This window comes from Sorghum bicolor, chromosome 6 (assembly GCF_000003195.3).
Source record: "Sorghum bicolor cultivar BTx623 chromosome 6, Sorghum_bicolor_NCBIv3, whole genome shotgun sequence".
Lineage (NCBI taxonomy): Eukaryota > Viridiplantae > Streptophyta > Magnoliopsida > Poales > Poaceae > Sorghum > Sorghum bicolor.
Window position 1 is genome coordinate 49,758,120 of NC_012875.2, and position 18,483 is coordinate 49,776,602.

Here is an 18,483-nt window from a genome sequence, read left to right on the forward strand (position 1 = left end):
TTATCAGAATAAGGAAAAGCATCTTCTAATGACACTAGTATTTCACTATCAAACAAACCACTAACCCTGGTCTAGTAATAGCAACAATTAACAATCCCTATAGCCCCTGCCAGAAAAAATAACAATATCTATAGTATTCTACTCCTATATGATCTCAGGGAAAAAAAAAGAGAGAGGACGTTGTAATGTTTGCTACTCTCTCTCTCTCTCTCTCTCTCTCTCTCTCTCTTTGAGAAATGCTAGTTGCTACTTGTGGATCGAGCCATCGAGGAGAACACCAGGATCAAGCCCAGATCGTCCCAAATTCCAAGTTTGGGCCGATGCTAAACTGGGTCTTCGCACGGCCTCTGCCTGCCTGCATATGTAGGCTATGGAGTTTGGGCTCACAACCCATTTAAACTCTTGATCCTTTCTTTTTCTTTTATTTTTAAATCTGCAGATCTGATGGTATTCTCCAGTTTGGAAGGAACAGTACGGTAAGAGACAAGCAGAGGCAAACCAGCCATTGAACCAGTGCTCGGAAGTTGACCTAAATCTTAGACAAGCACATAGTACATTGCTGAGAGTCGCAAACGAGCTAGCTGTGTTCAACCAGAGCACCTTGGCAGGTCGACAGTTCGACACTCCCGATTCTGACTTGATTCACTGCACACGTTGACACGTACGTACTAGTAGTCAGCAGGAGTAGGAGCAGCTACACCGAAACGAAATGCTACATACTCCAGCCGTCACGGGGCGCCCGTCCGGCCGATCGACGAGCGGTGGCGACGACGACGTAGCTACCAGCCAGCCAGTCACAGCTTGGAGTAGAGCTGCGGCGTGCACCACTTGAAGAAAGTCCCCGTGGGGAGCTCGGCGGGCGGCATCAGCGCGAGCCGCGCGCCGACGTCGGCCACCTCCTCGGCGGTGCGCTTCCCCCAGCCCTTGGTCATGTCGGTGCGCGTGAACCCGGGGCAGAAGCAGTTGATGCTCACGCGCGCGCCGCGCGCCTTCAGGCGCCGCGCCAGCAGCCGGGAGTAGGCGTTCAGGGCCAGCTTGGAGACCGAGTAGTCCGTCCACACCTTGGGCCACCCCTGCTCGCCCCACGTCCCGTCCTTCACCTGCGCCAGGAACCGCGACACCATCGCCTCGATCCCGGCCTCCGTCAGCCGGTCCTCGTCCAGGAGCAGCGCCTTCAGCGACGGGTCGCTCACCTTCTGCATGCATGAATTCAGAGGAATCCGTGAAACCAGAAGTTCAGCCAAATTTCATGGTGTTTATATGTTGCTTCTAATGCTTCGTCCTTTAACTTCATCATCTGAAGTGCACAAGAAAGTCTAAATGGGAGTCGCTGACGAACTCCTGTGACAAATTTGCTGCCCTTATCGTCACCTTGTGCTCTGTTTCAAATGCCTTACCGTTTCAAGCCTGTACCGAATGATCACATCCTTTTCCTTTACAGGGTCGTCTTTAACAACTTTATTAATAAATGACAAAAGATAGGGGTGCTTTTTTTTTCCTGAATTTGAAATGGCATTAGACGTACACGTCGCATCATCTGGAGTACTATGGAGTATGGACAATGTAAGATCGAGTAGCTAGTGGCAGGCAGGGTAATGCATTCCGATGTGATATGCTTCAAGATGACTCTACAGTCTAGTCTACACCAAGGTTGCCTCGTGGATTCACACTTCAAGGTCATCCTTTAATTTGTTTTTAACTAGCTGCATCTGCTATTATTTCCTCATCTGTATTCATATGTGCTATTCTGTAAATACATATAATTGGGTTCAGTCCAATAACAGTCACAACTCACAAGTATGTTAAACTCGACTCTTACACAGAAGTTGACTACGAGCAACCCATCTCCGAGTCTTTTTTTCCCCACTAACAATGATGCCTTAAAAACTTCAGTTTGGGTTAAGGACAGGGTACGAAAATATGTTAGTGTCACTATCTTCAATTAGCTGTACCTAGTGAGGCACGACAAAAGCACACAGAGCTAGCTACATGCAATGAATCCTTCTATCACAGTCGTCACATCAACTTCAGCCGGACAGGTTATCTTTCAAAATTCAAATTTCGCAACTATTCAGGCAGTATTTACACCACTTAGTACTACTGTTTTAAGGGTGTGATAAATAAGGTACCAAACTCACAATACAGCGGTTATTACAGTATCTAATTTTCGAACCAAAACAATACTAGGATGGTGGCTTAGCTAATCTGAAGAAATAATAAACAGTTGGGGGAACTTACGTTGAGAAGGCCAAGCTGCGAGCTGATGTTGAGGATCCTGCTGGTCGCCGACGACTGCCGGAACAGTGGCAGGAGCGCTTCGGTGAGCATCTTGGCCCCGTAGAAGTTGGTCCTGAGGACAGTCTCGGCGTGCTCCACCGAGTTGGTGTCGATCTCGTTAAACGAAACGGCTGCGTTGTTCACCTGCAGCAGCAGCAGCAGCAACGAACAAGAAAGGACGAAACCTGATTTCAGCGACAGCAGAAAGTTCACCCACACCTCTAAAGAGCAAAGACGAGCAGCTCCAACTGCCCCAAAAAAAAGAACTCTTTCCTTTCAAGTGCCTGAGCAACAATTGGCTACAGCCCTACAGCACAGCACCGCCGGCCACTGAGATCTTGTTTAGTTCCCCAAAATAAAAGTTTTTGGCTACTGTAGCACATTTGTAATTATAGAAATAGTGTCTGCTCATGGACTAATTAGGCCCAAAAGTTGTGTCTTGCAAACTACATGCAAATTGTGCAATTAGTTATTTTTTACCTATGTTTAATGCTCCATATATGTGTCCAAAAATTTAGTGAGATAAGGTGAAAAGTTTTTAGATGGGAACTAAACAAGGCCGTCTATGATAATGCATGACGGCTTTGCCTCTGGACCGGAGCGTCGAGTCTGAACTGGACTCGTGGAAAAGCTCTCTGAATCTCTGATCATATCGGCTGATGACTCGATGAGCTACCAGCTAAGCTAACGGATAGAGACCGATTGGACTGAACCTTGACAAACGCCCACTCGACTGGAGTGGACTGGGGTACCAGTATCATTAGCCAGTCGTTCAGAAATGGACGGCCACCTGACCTGAGTGCCGCTAAGACACCTAGCCCTGTTCATGCCAATAGCTCAACGGTATCCATGGCTCAGACAACACGATCGTGCCTTGTCTCCAAATGATACTTTTCTCGGAAACGTATGATTTCGGCTTCATCTTAATTTGTTCTTCCTTTTTTTTTCTGGTAACATTTTAGGCTTGCTAGAAGCCTAGAACTGTATTACCGTCGCAATCACTCCAATGGACGTCCGGCAGCCAGAGACAGCCGAAAGCTACTTGAACCTGATGAATTCCGAACAGTGAAACCCATACGAGGGAATGGAAACCCTGCACGGTTTCTCCAAATCTGTCGTGGTTGAGTACCCAGTTTGGTCTCCGGAGCCAATCGCAAGCAACTACTAGGCGTGTAGTACTGCACCAACTACCTTAATGACGGCAGCTGACCTCCTCGTCAGTCGTCACGGACTCACGGACGGTCCAGGTATCCCCCGCCGCCGTCGCTGTCCGGCGGGAGGCGACCGAGGAGTCGTGTAAAGTGATAAGAAGGCCGCGGGCCACGCGATAGTTAGGCCTTGTTCAGTTCGCAAAAAATGGTGAAAAACGGCACTGTAGCACTTTCGTTTTTATTTGACAAACATTGTCCAATTATAGAGTAACTAGACTCAAAAGATTCATCTCGCGGTTTACAGATGAACTGTGCAAATAGTTTTTGTTTTCATCTATATTTAATGCTCCATGCATGTGCCGCAAGATTTGATGTGACGGAGAATCTTGAAAAATTTTGCGAACTAAACAAGGCCTTACCCGCGCCGGCGGCGGCGGCGGCGTCGTCCTGCGCGTACTCGTAGTACCGCTTGACCCGGCGCGGTTGCCGGCCACGCGCTCTGCCTTCGCGACGCGACGCGCGACACGACGCTTTGATTCGTCTGGTCGCTGGCGTGCGCGGCGGGCCAGGAGAGCGTGGCTGCTGCGGGGAGAGGCGCAGGCAATAATGCCGATGCGGCGTGGGCGCGCGCGGCGGTATCCTGATCCGAAGCAACTATCAAGGCGAGCTCGCGTACTACTACTACTGCACATGTATTGATGGGCCGTGACACGTTTCGACGGGTCAATGGATGTGCGCGCGCCTGGTGTACGGCGGGAAAAAAAACGAATGAACATCGCGAAATTCCAGTGCATGGAGAGAGGGGACTGAAAGGTAGCGCGAAATTCCTGCGTTCCGTTCCGTTCCGTTCGAACATGGGGCGGCGAAACGAAATCAGCGGGGCTCGGGGTTCGGGGGGGGGGGGGGGGGGAATTACCAGGATGTCGAGGCCGCCGACGGCGTCGCGGATCCAGGCGGCGAACTCGGAGACGGAGGCGGGGTCGGAGACGTCGAGCCTGCGGAAGACGACGGCGAGCCCGCGCGCGAGGAGCGGCGCGGCGGCGGCCTCGCCGCGCTCGCCGTCACGCGCGGTGAGCACCACGGTGAGGCCGTGCTCGGCCAGGCGCGCGGCGAGCGCGTGGCCGATGCCACGGTTCGCGCCGGTCACCACGGCCACCGTCTCCCTCGACCACCAAACCCCCTCCTTGGTGCCCGAGTAGTCCATCGCCACCGCAGAGCTCGGGCGCCCGCTGACCTGCAGGGCTGCACTGCAGTTGAGGAGGAGACGATCGAGGCGGTCGGGGGTCGACGGGGAGTATAGTATGGGGGTGGCGCCAGCCGGTAGCGGGAGGTGGAGACCGTGCGGGGCAGAGACGCAGGTATTTATACACGCGCGCGGCGCTGGCGCAGTGGCGCCTTCGAGTCAGACCTTAGCGCTCAGCGGACAGCGGGGACGGAACGGGCCACTGGGCACTGGCTGCAACTGCAACCGGCAGCAGGCAGCCGCAGGCCGGCCGCAGCCTACAGGACTCGGACTTGAACGGCCACTGGCTGCAACAGGACTTGGGCTTGAGAGGGGGCCTCGGCTCAGACTAGTCGAGCGCTTCTCTCTCGCAAAAAAAAGAAAAAAAAAAGACTAGGCGACCGGTTCAGACTCGAGAGCACATGAGTTGCACATGCCGCGCGCGTACCTGCTCCGGCACCCTTCTTGTTTATTGCCGAACACAAGCGCTGGATTATTCAACATTTGGATCCGTAGGTCGTATCGTGTGTACGCCCGCGGCGCGCGCCAGCTACGCAGTACGCCGATGAGCTCATCCGCTGCCTGCCCCGGCTGCTAACAAAACTAAGGCATGGACACGGTGGTTCCGGGTGCCGAGATTTGGCTTTTCATGAAAAGATTTTTTTGTTACTGTAACATATATATGTGTAGCTATAGCAATTAATGTTTAGGCCTTATTTAGTTCCGAAAAAATTTGAGAAATCGACACTTTAGCACTTTCGTTTGTATTTGATAAATATTGTCTAATTATGGACTAACTAGGCTCAAAAGATTCGTCTCGTCAATTCCGACCAAACTGTGCAATTAGTTTTTATATTTTCGTCTATATTTAATACTCCATGCATACATCTAAAGATTTGATGTGATGGAGAATGTGAAAAATTTTGTAAAATTTTCTGGAACTAAACAAGGCCTTAATTATGAATTAATTAGGTTTAAAAGATTCGTCTTGCAAAATACATATAAATTGTACAATTTATTATTTTTTATTTATATTTAATGCTCTAGTACATATGTCTAAACATCGATGGGATGAGACGAGAAGTTTTTTGACAAAAACTAAACAAGGGTGACGACAAGAGTTCAATGGGACGGTGTGTGACATGCATCTTACATCTATGGTTGGATTCTGGTGGGTTATAGAAGCTAGCTTTCAAAAATTATCGGAAATTCCAAACATCCATAGCTTTTGTTGGATTTATACAATCTAGAGCTAGCGTCCTGGAGTTAGGAAGCTGATCCAACACTTTTTTTTTTCAATTTCTAGACATCAAAAGATATTTATGCCTCTCACTGTTTTCTCTCACCACGATGGGTTCGTTCACTTCTATTTACCGTTGTAACAACCATAGTTGCACAAGTTGCTGCTACACCGTTCTAAATTTGCAGCCACAGCCAGAGCGGTGGCAATAGTCGTTGTACCGAACATTCCCAACTTTCCTCCATAGGGCACCTTATCTCTTTTTTTAAGCTACGATCCAAACAACCTATTAATTCAGTTTTATTATATAATCTAGCTTTTAGCAATATACTGTAGCTTGTAAAAGTCAGGTTTCACAATCCATGGGTATCTAAATAAAGACCTTCAACTAGAGGGTCAACCAACGCGGTTCACATGCCAATTCATAGTGGTTTTATCAATCAGTGCCCCATCCCAAGTCAGGGGATAGAAATACCAAAACAAATGGTGGTCATATCTGACCAAGTATAATTATGATATAAGCATAACGTAAAAGAGAGCATAGATTTATGTTGAGGTGAAGGAAATGTAAGAAAAGTGAGTTGTAAACATGAAGCCATCGTTGAACAATCCCAGCAATCCCTATAATTGTCAAATCATGTAAACACGTTTTCTTTGGATGGTTCCTTTGAAATAATTTGCTGTCCAATCATATGTTTTCTATCTTCTATTATCTACTTATTATTTCTCTTTATATCTTGGTTTCTGTGTAGATAAAAAGCTTTTTGTCTAAATTATTCCCCATCTCTTTTCTTTAATTCCAATGGCACATTATCATTTTGATTAGTTGGCACCCTAATTAATGAAAATAGAATTATCTTAGTTTTTTGGTTGGGATTGAGAGTGACCTTATGAGGGTGTTTGGGGCTGTTCCGCTTCAAGTTTTTGGCCAAACTGTTTCCGCTCCACATACTCTGTTCGATGAAAAATGGAGGTGTGAAAAGAGGTGCTCTATAAACTCTATTTTTTCGTAGAACAATCCTAAACACCTCAAGAAACTTCAAGAAACTTTATAAAAAAACAAAGTGAGTCATATATTAATAGTAATACGATATATGATAGTCAACTCCATATAGATGTGCTATGAGAAGACCGTAAATGAAATAGCAACAATATACAGTAGTTTCCTTTGTTATTATCCATGTTATCGTATATGAAAACGATTTCAGCGAGCGTGCGTGGAGATGCTCCTATCTGCCCTGACTGAAATAATGGCTGCTTGTGGCCTGTGACATTGGATAGTATCGTGAGAGGATCTAATCATGTGCTAATCGTTTCGTGTCTCCTACTACATCACAGAGAGTCGCCGGGCCGAGTCCCAGTCCAACGCCGCCCGCCACGCAGCCATTGTTTTCCTCGTACGCAGGACGGCATGACACACACACCCGACTCCTGTCCTGCACGACTTCTAGCTAGTTATTACACCGTACCACATCTTGACTGGTAGTATGTCACGTTTCTAGATGGAGGAGAAATTTATTATGTCTACCATAATAACCAGATCCCTTTTTACCTCCAAAAAGTTCGTCTCCAAGACGACCTTTATCTCGTGACGCTTTTGATCTTAGACAACTGAACTCTACACCTCATAGGTGGTTAGGCGCCTACGACCGGTGACCACCTCCTCCGCTCCAGTGACTCAAAGCGAGCGAGCTAACCACTAGGGCACAGTAGTTAATCTCGCTTTGATCGGCACAAGTGCGGTTCACCGTCACTTGCCAGCAGTATAGGACGTTAGGTGGCCACTATTCTGTAACACGTATTTTTCCTATCGACTAGTAGCTCTGCACTACTGGCCGTCGAGGGTGGACGGAGGTGGCAATAGTTTAGTGACGACACCGACCATGTGTTTGGCGATCTTGGCATACAAAAAACACAAAATACGCCTATCGTGGAGCAGCTCAACAACACCTGACCTGACCTGATCAGCCCATCAGCTGAAAAAAAAGCCTTTGCCTAACCAGGCACAACTTTCTGCTTGTGTCAAGAACCACCAGTTTGTGAGAGACTTTGAGGGGCTCCTCCGGTTCCTGCCGGCTGCCGTTGCCAAGTCCCCGTCGTCCCCGTACCGGGAACTGGAGGCCTGGCATGCATCTGGCAAGTGGCTGCTCCATCAGTTGCCGGTTTCAGCGGGGGACACTTTGCGGGTCGTTGATGTGTGCGTGTGATCGATCCGGTTAGCTTCCGTTCCTTTCATCTTCAGGTCTGAAATGGGACGCCTGAAGGCGACCGCGCGCGTTCAGTGATCCCAAACAGGTCGTGGTCTCGGCCTTCTCGGGTCGGGCGTGCCGCCTGTGGCTCAGTGGCTGGGTGCCATCTCCGAGCTCCAGAGACCAGAGCAGCTCAAGGTTAGTGGCCCGGCCACTTGGCGTCATGCCCGGCACGGAACCCGTAGATCGTCAAAGCTGGCATAATTGGGGCCAAATTTCCTCGACGAAGCGCGTCGAAATCAGCGGAATTTTCAGCGCAGTCTCATTAAAATTAGCCTCCTCTTGCTTTCAGACCGCTAATTAATGAAAGGCTGAATTATTTGCTTCCGTAAAAGAGGAAACTTCGGCTCGGAGGGAAACTTTGCCTCGTCGTCACGTCAAGAAGCGGATAGAGAGTTATCCAAGCCATGGGCAAGGTCATCGGTGTCCAAGTGCCACCGCAGAAAAAGTGTTGTACTCTGGTCTTTACCTCGACTGAAGGGCAGGGGCAGCCGAATGCCCACACACCCGCACGGGAATACTGAGCCTTGTCACTGTCAAGACGTTAATCATGATAGTTCCGTGCTTAGCTGTTGTGTTTGTTTGTTCTGTATTGAAAAACTGATTTTTGCTGATTCCGATGCTGTCTTTATCAAGGAGCAAAAATTCGAATGTTTCCAAGTACAGGACACAGCCCGAACGGCCGAACATCACATATGCCACTCAAATATCTTTTCTCGACAGAAACTCAGGCTCCATGTGCAGCTGAACTACTCGTTCTTTTTGTCCAGATCTCGTCAGAAATTCAGTCTACCCGATCACATACAGGTGACTGGACTGCAATTTCACATACATAATACTGAGCCTTGTCACCGTCAAGACGTTAATCATGACCAGTGAGTGATTACTCCGATTTGTTGCTGATCGATTTACCAGTGTTTGTTTGCTCCTGATTGAAAAAAGAAATGTTTTTGAGAAAAGAGGGTTCGAGCATACGAGTTCGAATGTTTGGGAGCTCACTGAAATATAGGGCGGGCTCCTTTCTCCGCCCAAATTTCTGGTTTTTTGTGTGCCACATTTAAAATGGTGGGTTCAAACTGACATTTCATATCATTACCAAGTTACAGGACGCAGCCCGAACGGCCGAACAAGGTCATATCTTCTCTCGATAGAAATTCAGGCTCAACGTGCAGCAGAAGTTCAGATCTCGTCAGAAATTCAGATCGCAAGAGAGGGAGGTGATTGGACTGGAATTTCACATACATAAATAATTATATGATATTGATAGCATTTCAAATATGACATCACAGAGCCCACATTATAATAAACCAATAAACGAATCACGACATCCCATCCCATTCCCATCCCCACACACACATAGTTCTATCAGTAGAACAACACTCGACGCTTGATTTCCCTTGCAAGAACCCATGGTTCTCAGTTCAATTTCTTGCAGCGAAGGCCGATGACACACACACCAGTCTTCAGACCTGGAAGGGCCAGGGCCAGGTGCCGGCGCTGCCGTCCTCGCCGCCGACCTTGGCGCTGCGGCGCATGGGGTTGCCGCCGCACTCCCTGTCGACGTAGACGTAGTACCTGAGCACGAAGGCGAGCGCGAGCGCGACCCACTCGAGGCAGAAGATGGCGACGCCGAGGCCGCCGACCATGCGGAGGATGACGGCGCCGTCCTCCTCGCGGACGTACGACTTGAGCCCGTCGGAGAGGAACTCCGCGGTGCGGGAGAAGGCGAGCACGGCGGCGGCGCCCTGCAGGATGGACACCACGACGGTGGCGGACATGTGGACGGTGTAGCAGCGGCCCCGCGGCGGGTCGGGCGCCGCGATGACGGCGCACCCGGCCACGGCGGCCGCCACGGTCAGCGCGTGGAGCAGGATCAGGAGGAAGCCGTCCACGGACGGAACGAGGCGCAGCGACAGCGTGAGGAAGCCGCACCCGGAGGCGCACCCCAGGATGAGGTAGTTGGAGACGAGGAACGCGCGGCGCGCGCGGCGGTGCTGCGGGGACGCCGAGTCCCTCGCCGGGGGCGCGATCACCGAGAGGCCGCCCATGTTGGTGCCGGGATAGGAGCGTGCGAGGCGAGGGAGAGGGATGTGAGACGCGCGTCGCGTGGGGGCTTGCCGGCGCGATCTAGGAGAGGAGAGTGGAGTGAGGTGAGGAGGAACGGCGTGGCGGAGAGGTTTAAATGGTGGTTGGGGCATTGGATTCGAGTCATTCGACCGTTTGAGGAGGGAGACGGGGGGACGAGGGCGACCGGGCAAAGGCGACGCGCGCAACGGCTAGTTTGGAAAGCCAGGGACTAGCTGGCCGTTGGAGGCCCGCGGCTGGGCTGGCTTTTGTCGTGGCGTGGATTGGGGTGCGCTGGGCCCGCGTGTCGGTCGCGACGCCCACGTAGCAGGGATCTTCCCGTTGCTTCCTATACCGACAGCTTCTCGTGGGCCCGGTTCGAAATTTGGAAAAGATGCTTCTCGTGTCTATTCGTTTTGCCAGTTGAATTCAATTCTCTCCTCGTATGCTATACAGGGAAAAAAAATTAGCCACTTCATACCCCGCTGCATTCAATTCTCTCCTCGTATATGTACGTGCTGACAGCACTTCACTAGCCTTGTGATGAAACAAAGCTCAGAATTTGATCCTAGATCCCTCCTGCTTTGATATCATGCAGCAGCCACTGTTTACAGACCATCAACTATGAAGATGGTCTCCGATTGCACAATCGTATATTGGGGATCCGAGCAAAACAAAGCGTTACATTGTTATGTATCTACTGCGAGAAACTGTTTTAATATTTTTTCTAAAAGAAAATACTTTTAGTTCCATCAGTGAAAAAGACTTGTGCAACCTATCAGTATTTGCCTAAAAAGCCTAAACAGTAAACGGTGGCGAGCGGCTCTATTTAGGAGGCAACTGGAAATTAAACAACTGACAGTTTAAACGGTAAAAAAAAGGAAAAAAATGTTTTTTTGATGAAATCGACATGAACGAAAAGCTTCCACATAATATATTAACTATAGACCAGAAGTTACACTGCCGGTGAAGGGCAATAGCCTCGCAAGATGAGGCATGTAAAGAAGATTACATCACAAAGTGAAAGGGAGAGGGGATGTTACATTTGGAACATTTGACACCAGATCGTAGTAACAGGTTTAAGCCTCAGAGGCAATCTGCATCTCCATGTTGTGGCAGCATCTTCGCGTGCTAGTAGCAGACACGAGAGACTAGGTTGCTCATGGCAGAAGATCAATTCATTCTTGTGCTTCTAGAGTTTCCAATGGCACAAAAGTAGGAACGTAGAGATGATGGCAGACGACATGGAAGCTGAGTTCCAAAGCTCGATAGCGGGGCGACATGGATTTGTTTCAGTGCCAACACAACTCTAGAACCTAGCTGCAAAGGGGCAACACCCTATTTGTTTGAACTTATCAGGGCTACGTTTCAGCCATGAAACAATATTTTCTTTCACAACACCAGAGTCGGGGTATCTATGGTTTCCTCCTCTTCTAGACATAATTCACGACAAGGGTTGTTGACGATGTTTTTCCGCAAGAGATTGTCAATGCTTTGTATTCTCCCTTGTACTAATAGTCATCCAAAGAATTTCACTCTTGGGGAGGGGCGAGGCGTAGTTTTGCCACACAAATTTGTGCATATCCCCTTGCTGTTCTTTTTGGACCGACATCCTATACACTGATCCGGACAATGATTTAGCTTGTGTGAGCCGTCCTTAGAGTTGCAGTTGTGCTGATGTGATTGAGGGAGCAATTGGACACCTGGAGTTTACATTCAAGCGCCTGCAATTCTTCTTCTGCAACCCGAGAGAGGCACGGTTGGGGTCCTGATCGGATCCCCCTCTCCATGAGAGTAGCCCCAACGCTCCATGTGGCCTCATTTGTCCATATAGGCCTTGTTTAGTTTCAAAAATTTTTGCAAAATAGTCACTGTAGCATTTTCGTTTGTATTTGACAAATATTGTCCAATCATACACTAACTAGGCTCAAAAGATTCGTCTCGTCAATTTCGACCAAACTGTACAATTAGTTTTTATTGTCGTCTATATTGAATACTTCATATATGTGTCTAAAGATTCGATGTGACGAGAAATATGAAAAATTTTACAAAATTTTCTGGCAAGTAAACAAGGCCATAGGCTCGGATGCTAGGTGGCTGCAAAAAGTGAAAAGACAGTGGCCTTGCAAGCTGTCATAGGAGTACTGTTTTCCTCATCTAGCAAATTGATGAAGGCACCATGGGAATCGCGAGGAATGGCAACCACATGCTTACGTCAGGGATTAGAAAAATAAACAGGAAATACTAGAACAATGGTCAGGGTAGGACTTTCGGAGGCATATGCAAGTGTACCTTGCGTTGAGGCAGTGTTTGGATATTGTCCAATCATGGACTAACTAGGTTCAAAAGATTCGTCTCGTAAATTACCGACAAACTGTACAATTAGTTATTTTTAATCTATATTTAATGCTACATGGATATGCTACAAGATTCGTTGTGACGGAAAACCTGAAATTTTTTTACGAAATTTATAAGGAACTAAACAAGGGCTTGGTCCTTGTTGTGGAATGCAAAGCTAAACGGCCTAAGAGCAACTCCAACCCACCTCCTACTTGGACTCCCATTTTCCATGCTCTCCTAAATTATAGTTTCAACCCCTCACATCTAGAACCCCCTATACTACTTGTTTAGGAGGTGGGTTGGAGTTGGGTCTTAATTTGAGCTCCTACTTTTTTTTTATCATAGCATGTAAATAAAAATGTAAGGGCTTAATTTAGGAACTTGGGTTGGAACTCCAACCCACCTCCTAAACAAGTCCCTATTCTAAATCTAGGACTTTATCCAAAAAAATCAACGCCAACCTACCTCCTACATGGTCTTCCATTTTTCATGCCCTCCTAAATTATAGTTTCAGCCCCTCACATCTAGAACCCCCTATCCTACTTGTTTAGGAGGTGGGTTGGAGTTGGGTCTTAATTTGAGCCTATACTTTTTTTATCATAGCATGTAAATAAAAATTTAAATGCTTAATTTAGAGACTTTGGCTGGAGTTGCTCTAAAGGAGCTAAACAACTATTTAGACAGCACCGAGTAGATTTAGTTAAGTTTTACATGCATGAATTTGTATACTTATGTTTATTATGCTCATAAATATGTATACTTGATTTGTTACATACATAAAAGTATATTTGATCATTTTATTTGCATCAATATATATGTATATACTAAACTAATCAATTCTTTTTTTAATAAATGTTAGAATATTAATTTTATATCAACAAATATGCATATTTGATAATATTGTCTAAAACCATCCAGATAATTTTATTCCGTTTAAATACCATCTAGGATAACATTGCAGCCTATAAATATTAGGCGTTAGCTTACTGATATGGCAGCGTGGCAGTCGTTCAGTTGAGGGACAGTTCATGTTTCATGTGCAACTATCCATTCCAAAACAAATCCAAAACAAAAGAATAAAAGTGATGACTGATGAAATGCTACTAGGCCCAGAACAGAAACGATTTTTTTTTTCTAAAAAAAGAGCTATTGGGCTTCCAAAACAAAATAACAAAAGTGATGACTGATGAAATGCTACTAGGTCCAGAACAGGAACGGGAAAAAAACAAAAGCATAATGTCTGAGCCCAGGTTCGAACTGGGGACCTTTAGGAAAAAAACAAAAGCATAATGTCTGAGCCCAGGTTCGAACTGGGGACCTTTAGTGTGTGAGACTAACGTGATGACCAACTACACCACCCAGACAATTGTGCTAAGACAAATATGTAATTTTCTTTGAATGATCTGTATGACCCCATGTCAAAGGGGTTCAGAACTCCATCATTAAACTTCGTGTATGTGAGAGAGGGAGAAATCGATCCTCACAAAACTTAAGCTTTGGAAACTGGTTACCTTCCTATGGGGGAATCTGGATATTTCTCTGTGGTGTTAATTTGGAAAGATTGAATATATTTTTATGCTAGGGAGTTCGATGCAGCCGCATGATAAAAACGAAAAAGCTTATTGAACTGTCTCAATATATTAAGATTCAAAGCAACAGGTTTGTGGGGAAGAAATGCTGACATGTTTCATCTAATCAAGAACATTAACTTAGAGAAAATTTCAGACTAGTGGGAAATACACGTGGAGTACTCTTGAAAAGAAGAAAATGACACATCGAGGGGAAGATGAATTTAGTAGCCATTTAATTCTTCGGCTGCTCAATGTCTAAACCAGAATCTTGTGTAAACCATAATATTTTGATCAGTTTTAAGTGTGGTGCAAGTTGTATTTGCCCAAGGGAAAGCAGTTTTACATGGTTAGGCCTTTTGGAGGTCAACGAAGAATGTTTGCTTTGGAAAGAAATTTGCCTTGCATGTTCATTTATGTCTTATATAGGGCAGGTTCACACAAGGGCAGATCAGGCAACGTTGCTGTTCCATATATATATATTCCATCTACAAGATGCAAAGTGATAAAAAAAATTTGAGGGAAGTTGGGAGGAGTTAGCTTTTCCAGAAGCAAGTAGCATTTTGATTTTCAGCCCTGATGTCGAGTTGCCACTGGCGTTGGATTAGTTGAGACTTGTACAGGTGTGTTGTTCTCGGTGGTAGATTTTGCCGCGCCCCTTGAAACTCGTAAGTACACAGGTCTGCAACCCTTTGCTGATAAAAGGCAACACAACCTTCGTCACCATGTCAGGTGCTGGAAGGTTTATTCGAAACGAAATAGCCCCATAGCAAAAGAGCATAGACGAAACACACAGAAACCACTGACTGGGCGTGTGAAGTCTTAAGATAAATATAGCAGTTCAATTTCTCAAATGTTTCAAATATTGGCATCAAATCCTCTAAGGTACAGCAATTTAACAATGACTTACCAGTTGCTTACAAAGTTTCATGAAGCCACACAACTTAACCAGACACTCTTAACTGGTGAGCACTCTATTGAGAACAACATCAACGTAAATGATCCGCTCAACCTTCAGAAGTAATCTGTATTGAATGATACATCCAAACCCACCAATCTATGGTTCCAAATGAAAACTGAAAAGGTGTCTTGGGTACAGTATCTACTCCTTACTTCCCGAAGAATTTAGAGAGGCGAACTGGACCTTCCTCCTCACTTCCACTGTCGCCGCGCTTGGACCTTGATCGGTGCTTCTTTTCCTTCTTTGTTCTCTTCGATCTCGAACGTGATCTGGACTTCCTTGAACCCCTATCCTCATCATCGCTCCTTGAAGATTCTGATGATGAGCTCGAACTTGACTCCGATGAACTTCTGTGCTGTTAAAGATTTAAATGTGAGTGCACCAAACAAATTTAAAGTAAGCACAGTAAGTGAATGTACTGTTGAGACTAATTTTAGTAGGATCTTTTGTTCTTCTTCATGCTCCTCTAGTAAGAAAGTATTCAGTTCATTCTATCTGAAAATAAAAACTGATGTACCTAGAACAGAATTATCATAACTAAATATATTTCCATTAGGCAAACCGCAACAATTCCACAAGTAAGCAGTTCATAAGCTAGAGTATACCTTTCTCCTCTTTTTACTTCTTTTCTTTGCATCCTTATCCTTCCTCTCTGTTTTCAAAATTCTTTTGTCAGAAGAGCCATTTAACAGATGCAACATAATTATTTGAGGAATGGTAAGTGGTGGAAATACTAAGATTACAACATTACAGGTATTATCATTTGGCAGGTTACTATAGCCCATTACCTTTCTTGGAAGATGATGATTTTGAGTTTGACCTCGAGTGATTTCTTCCATTTGCTAGCTTCTGAGCTCTTTCTGCATCCAGTTGAGCTCTATACTCTCTCATCATTTTATCTTTGTCAGCCTCGAGCTCACCCCTTTTCATTTCCTCTTCCTGACATTGAACAAGAACACCGTCAATAACTACAGAACTACTTATAAAAAAACCCTTTGGCGATTAGAATATAATTTTGGAGTAGCAGCAAATGTTGCTAACATTAAAAGGCGCAATATGCTTAACCAAATAGTGGTATTGAGTGCTGGGAACCTAAAATCTGTTGCAAACAAAACTGAGAACCTGAAAATGCTAGAAAGGCCCTGTTTGGAATTACTAAGGTTCGTCTATAAAGACACCACGGTTCAGACTTACTACTTACGAGTGACTCAACAGTCAACATATGAATCACACAAGCCAAAACATTGAAACCAAGATGGAAAACTGTTATTTTGAGCGATGACATGTGAAAGATGTGAATGTTTTGTATAATGGCGTCTGACATATTAAATTATGGCAAGGTCACACCAAAGTGGACGGCACATGAAATGAGCATGTACTAGACTGCCAGGGCAAAGCTTCAGTATGCTAAATATCCAATTATGCCAGTTGCATTTTCATCTAAAATACCTTACTACATGATCCAGAAAAGCAATAAACATTATCAGAACATAAACTAGCATGAGCAAATTTGGTCATGACTTCCAATGAGCAAGTCAGTATCACGAACACAAGACAAGGGTGACTCAGTAGTCAATACTACGGGAGCATGTTGATACACTGAATATTGTGAGTACAAGAACGCAAGCAAGCTGTAAACATGAGTAAGAGACATATATATTACTAAAGCTACTGCAAATAAAGTGCGGGTATACCTTCTGCTTCTTCTTGAACTCCTCCCAGGTGACGGTGTGCGTCTTGTTAAGGCTGGCCAGGCGCGCCGCATGCCACTCTGGAGAATGAAATGAACCGTCCGTCTGCGACGGCCCTCGTTAGCCAAAGTTCTTTTTCTTTATTTTTCACCCAAACTGAAAGTGGGATGATAGCCAAAATTCCTCAACAGCTGGAATCCTACTCTACCATATATAATCAGCATACTAATAGGGCTGCGGGAAAATAATCAGATCAGGATGGATTTGGAGCCTGGAACTCGGAAGTGCGGATGGGAATCAGAGATCTGCTAGGGGAGAGGAAGGGGACCGACCATGCCGTCTTCGGGGGCGTCGGCGGCGCCGGGCGCGCCGGACGAGGACCCCACCCTCGCCCGCTGCATCGCCTTGTACGCCTGGTTCTTCCCCATATCTCCCTCGCCACGAGGCCCGGCGAGACCAGATTGGAATCGGAAGGGGAGGAGCCGGGAACCGGAGATCCCTTTCGTTCCGGTCTGGTGCGCGTCTCTCTGCCTGCCGTGAGTTATTATGATTGGATGGTTGGTGATAAGGTTGGGGAAAAGGGCTTTATCTTTTATCGTAGCCAGGCAATTTAATGAGAAATTTAGGCGGGCATCGTTGTATTTTTGTTTTATTTGATAATTAGTATCTAATTATAAATTGATTAGGTTTAAATGATCGTCTCATAAATTATATTCTAGCTATTGTTTTAGTTTTGTAAATAATATTATTTAATACTTTATATATGTGTCCAAATATTAATATGATGGATGATAAAAAAAATCAAAGCTAAGACCATGTTTGGTTTGTCTTGTTAGGCCAGTCTCAATGTGAGTTTCATGTAAGGCCTTGTTTAGTTCTCAAAAAATTTTGCAAAATTTTTTAGATTTCCCGTCACATCAAATCTTTAGACGCATGCATGTAGTATTAAATATAGACAAAAATAAAAACTAATTGCACAGTTTGGTCGGAATTGACGAGATGAATCTTTTGAGCTTAGTTAGTTCATGATTGAACAATATTTGTCAAATACAAACGAAAGTGCTACTATTCCTATTTTGCAAAAAAATTTGGAACTAAACAAGGCCTTAGTTCCCCAAAAATTTTGCAAAAAATTTCACATTCCCCGTCACATCGAATCTTTAGACGTATGCATGGAGTATTAAATATAGATAAAAATAAAAACTAATTACACAGTTTGGTCGGAATTGACGAGACGAATCTTTTGAGTCCAGTTAGTCTATAATTGGACAATATTTGTCAAATACAAACGAAAGTGCTACTATTCCTATTTTGCAAAATTTTTTGGAACTAAACAAGGCCTAAGTTTTATTTGTATTAAATAGGTTGCCATATAAGTTTTTTTATGACATGGCAGTGTATTTAAGAAGAGAGAGAAGAAATGAGTTTCATCTAGACGAAACTCTCTTCGCACGATTACCAACTCTCTATGAGTCTTGGAATTAAATGTCTATGAAACTATGAAATGAAACTCTCCACTGAGAGTGGGTGTTTCATTCAAGTTTCATTTCATTTCATTTGACATGGCAGTCTTGGAAACAACGCCATAAAACTCTCCATTGAGACTGACCTTAAAGTTTACCGTCCGTTACATCGAATGTTTGAACACATGCATGAAACATTAAATATAGATTATTTATGATACTAAAAACACCGCTAGAAAGTAATTTGTGAGGCTTTT

The 18,483-nt window shown here is 45.4% G+C and overlaps 3 protein-coding genes and 1 non-coding gene across 5 annotated transcripts; all 4 read right to left on the minus strand.

Annotated features, from left to right (window-relative positions):
- LOC8075877 ((+)-neomenthol dehydrogenase) lies at nucleotides 459-4,940 on the minus strand. The gene is made up of 3 exons (XM_002448067.2): nucleotides 4,345-4,940; nucleotides 2,239-2,421; nucleotides 459-1,196 (listed from the first exon to the last, which is right to left on the minus strand). Exons 1-3 carry the CDS (start codon nucleotides 4,630-4,632, stop codon nucleotides 795-797), a joined length of 873 nt encoding a protein of 290 aa, XP_002448112.1. The 5' UTR covers nucleotides 4,633-4,940; the 3' UTR covers nucleotides 459-794.
- Nucleotides 9,361-10,314, minus strand: LOC8060199. The gene has a single exon (XM_002448068.2). The coding sequence runs from the start codon at nucleotides 10,185-10,187 to the stop codon at nucleotides 9,603-9,605; it is 585 nt and encodes a 194-aa protein (XP_002448113.1). The 5' UTR covers nucleotides 10,188-10,314; the 3' UTR covers nucleotides 9,361-9,602.
- TRNAV-CAC lies at nucleotides 13,834-13,907 on the minus strand. The gene has a single exon. It is a non-coding gene; the product is annotated as a tRNA-Val (tRNA).
- On the minus strand, nucleotides 14,927-17,327 carry LOC8060200 (protein FAM133). 2 transcript variants are annotated; one of them, XR_002454091.1, is made up of 5 exons: nucleotides 17,096-17,327; nucleotides 16,767-16,997; nucleotides 15,861-16,011; nucleotides 15,678-15,724; nucleotides 14,927-15,427 (listed from the first exon to the last, which is right to left on the minus strand). XR_002454091.1 is itself a non-coding variant. In XM_002448069.2 (5 exons), exons 1-5 carry the CDS (start codon nucleotides 17,189-17,191, stop codon nucleotides 15,221-15,223), a joined length of 603 nt encoding a protein of 200 aa, XP_002448114.1. In that variant the 5' UTR covers nucleotides 17,192-17,325; the 3' UTR covers nucleotides 14,927-15,220. The 2 variants fall into 2 exon arrangements, 1 of the variants encoding a protein (XP_002448114.1); XM_002448069.2 differs by having other exon boundaries at nucleotides 16,767-16,868; nucleotides 17,096-17,325.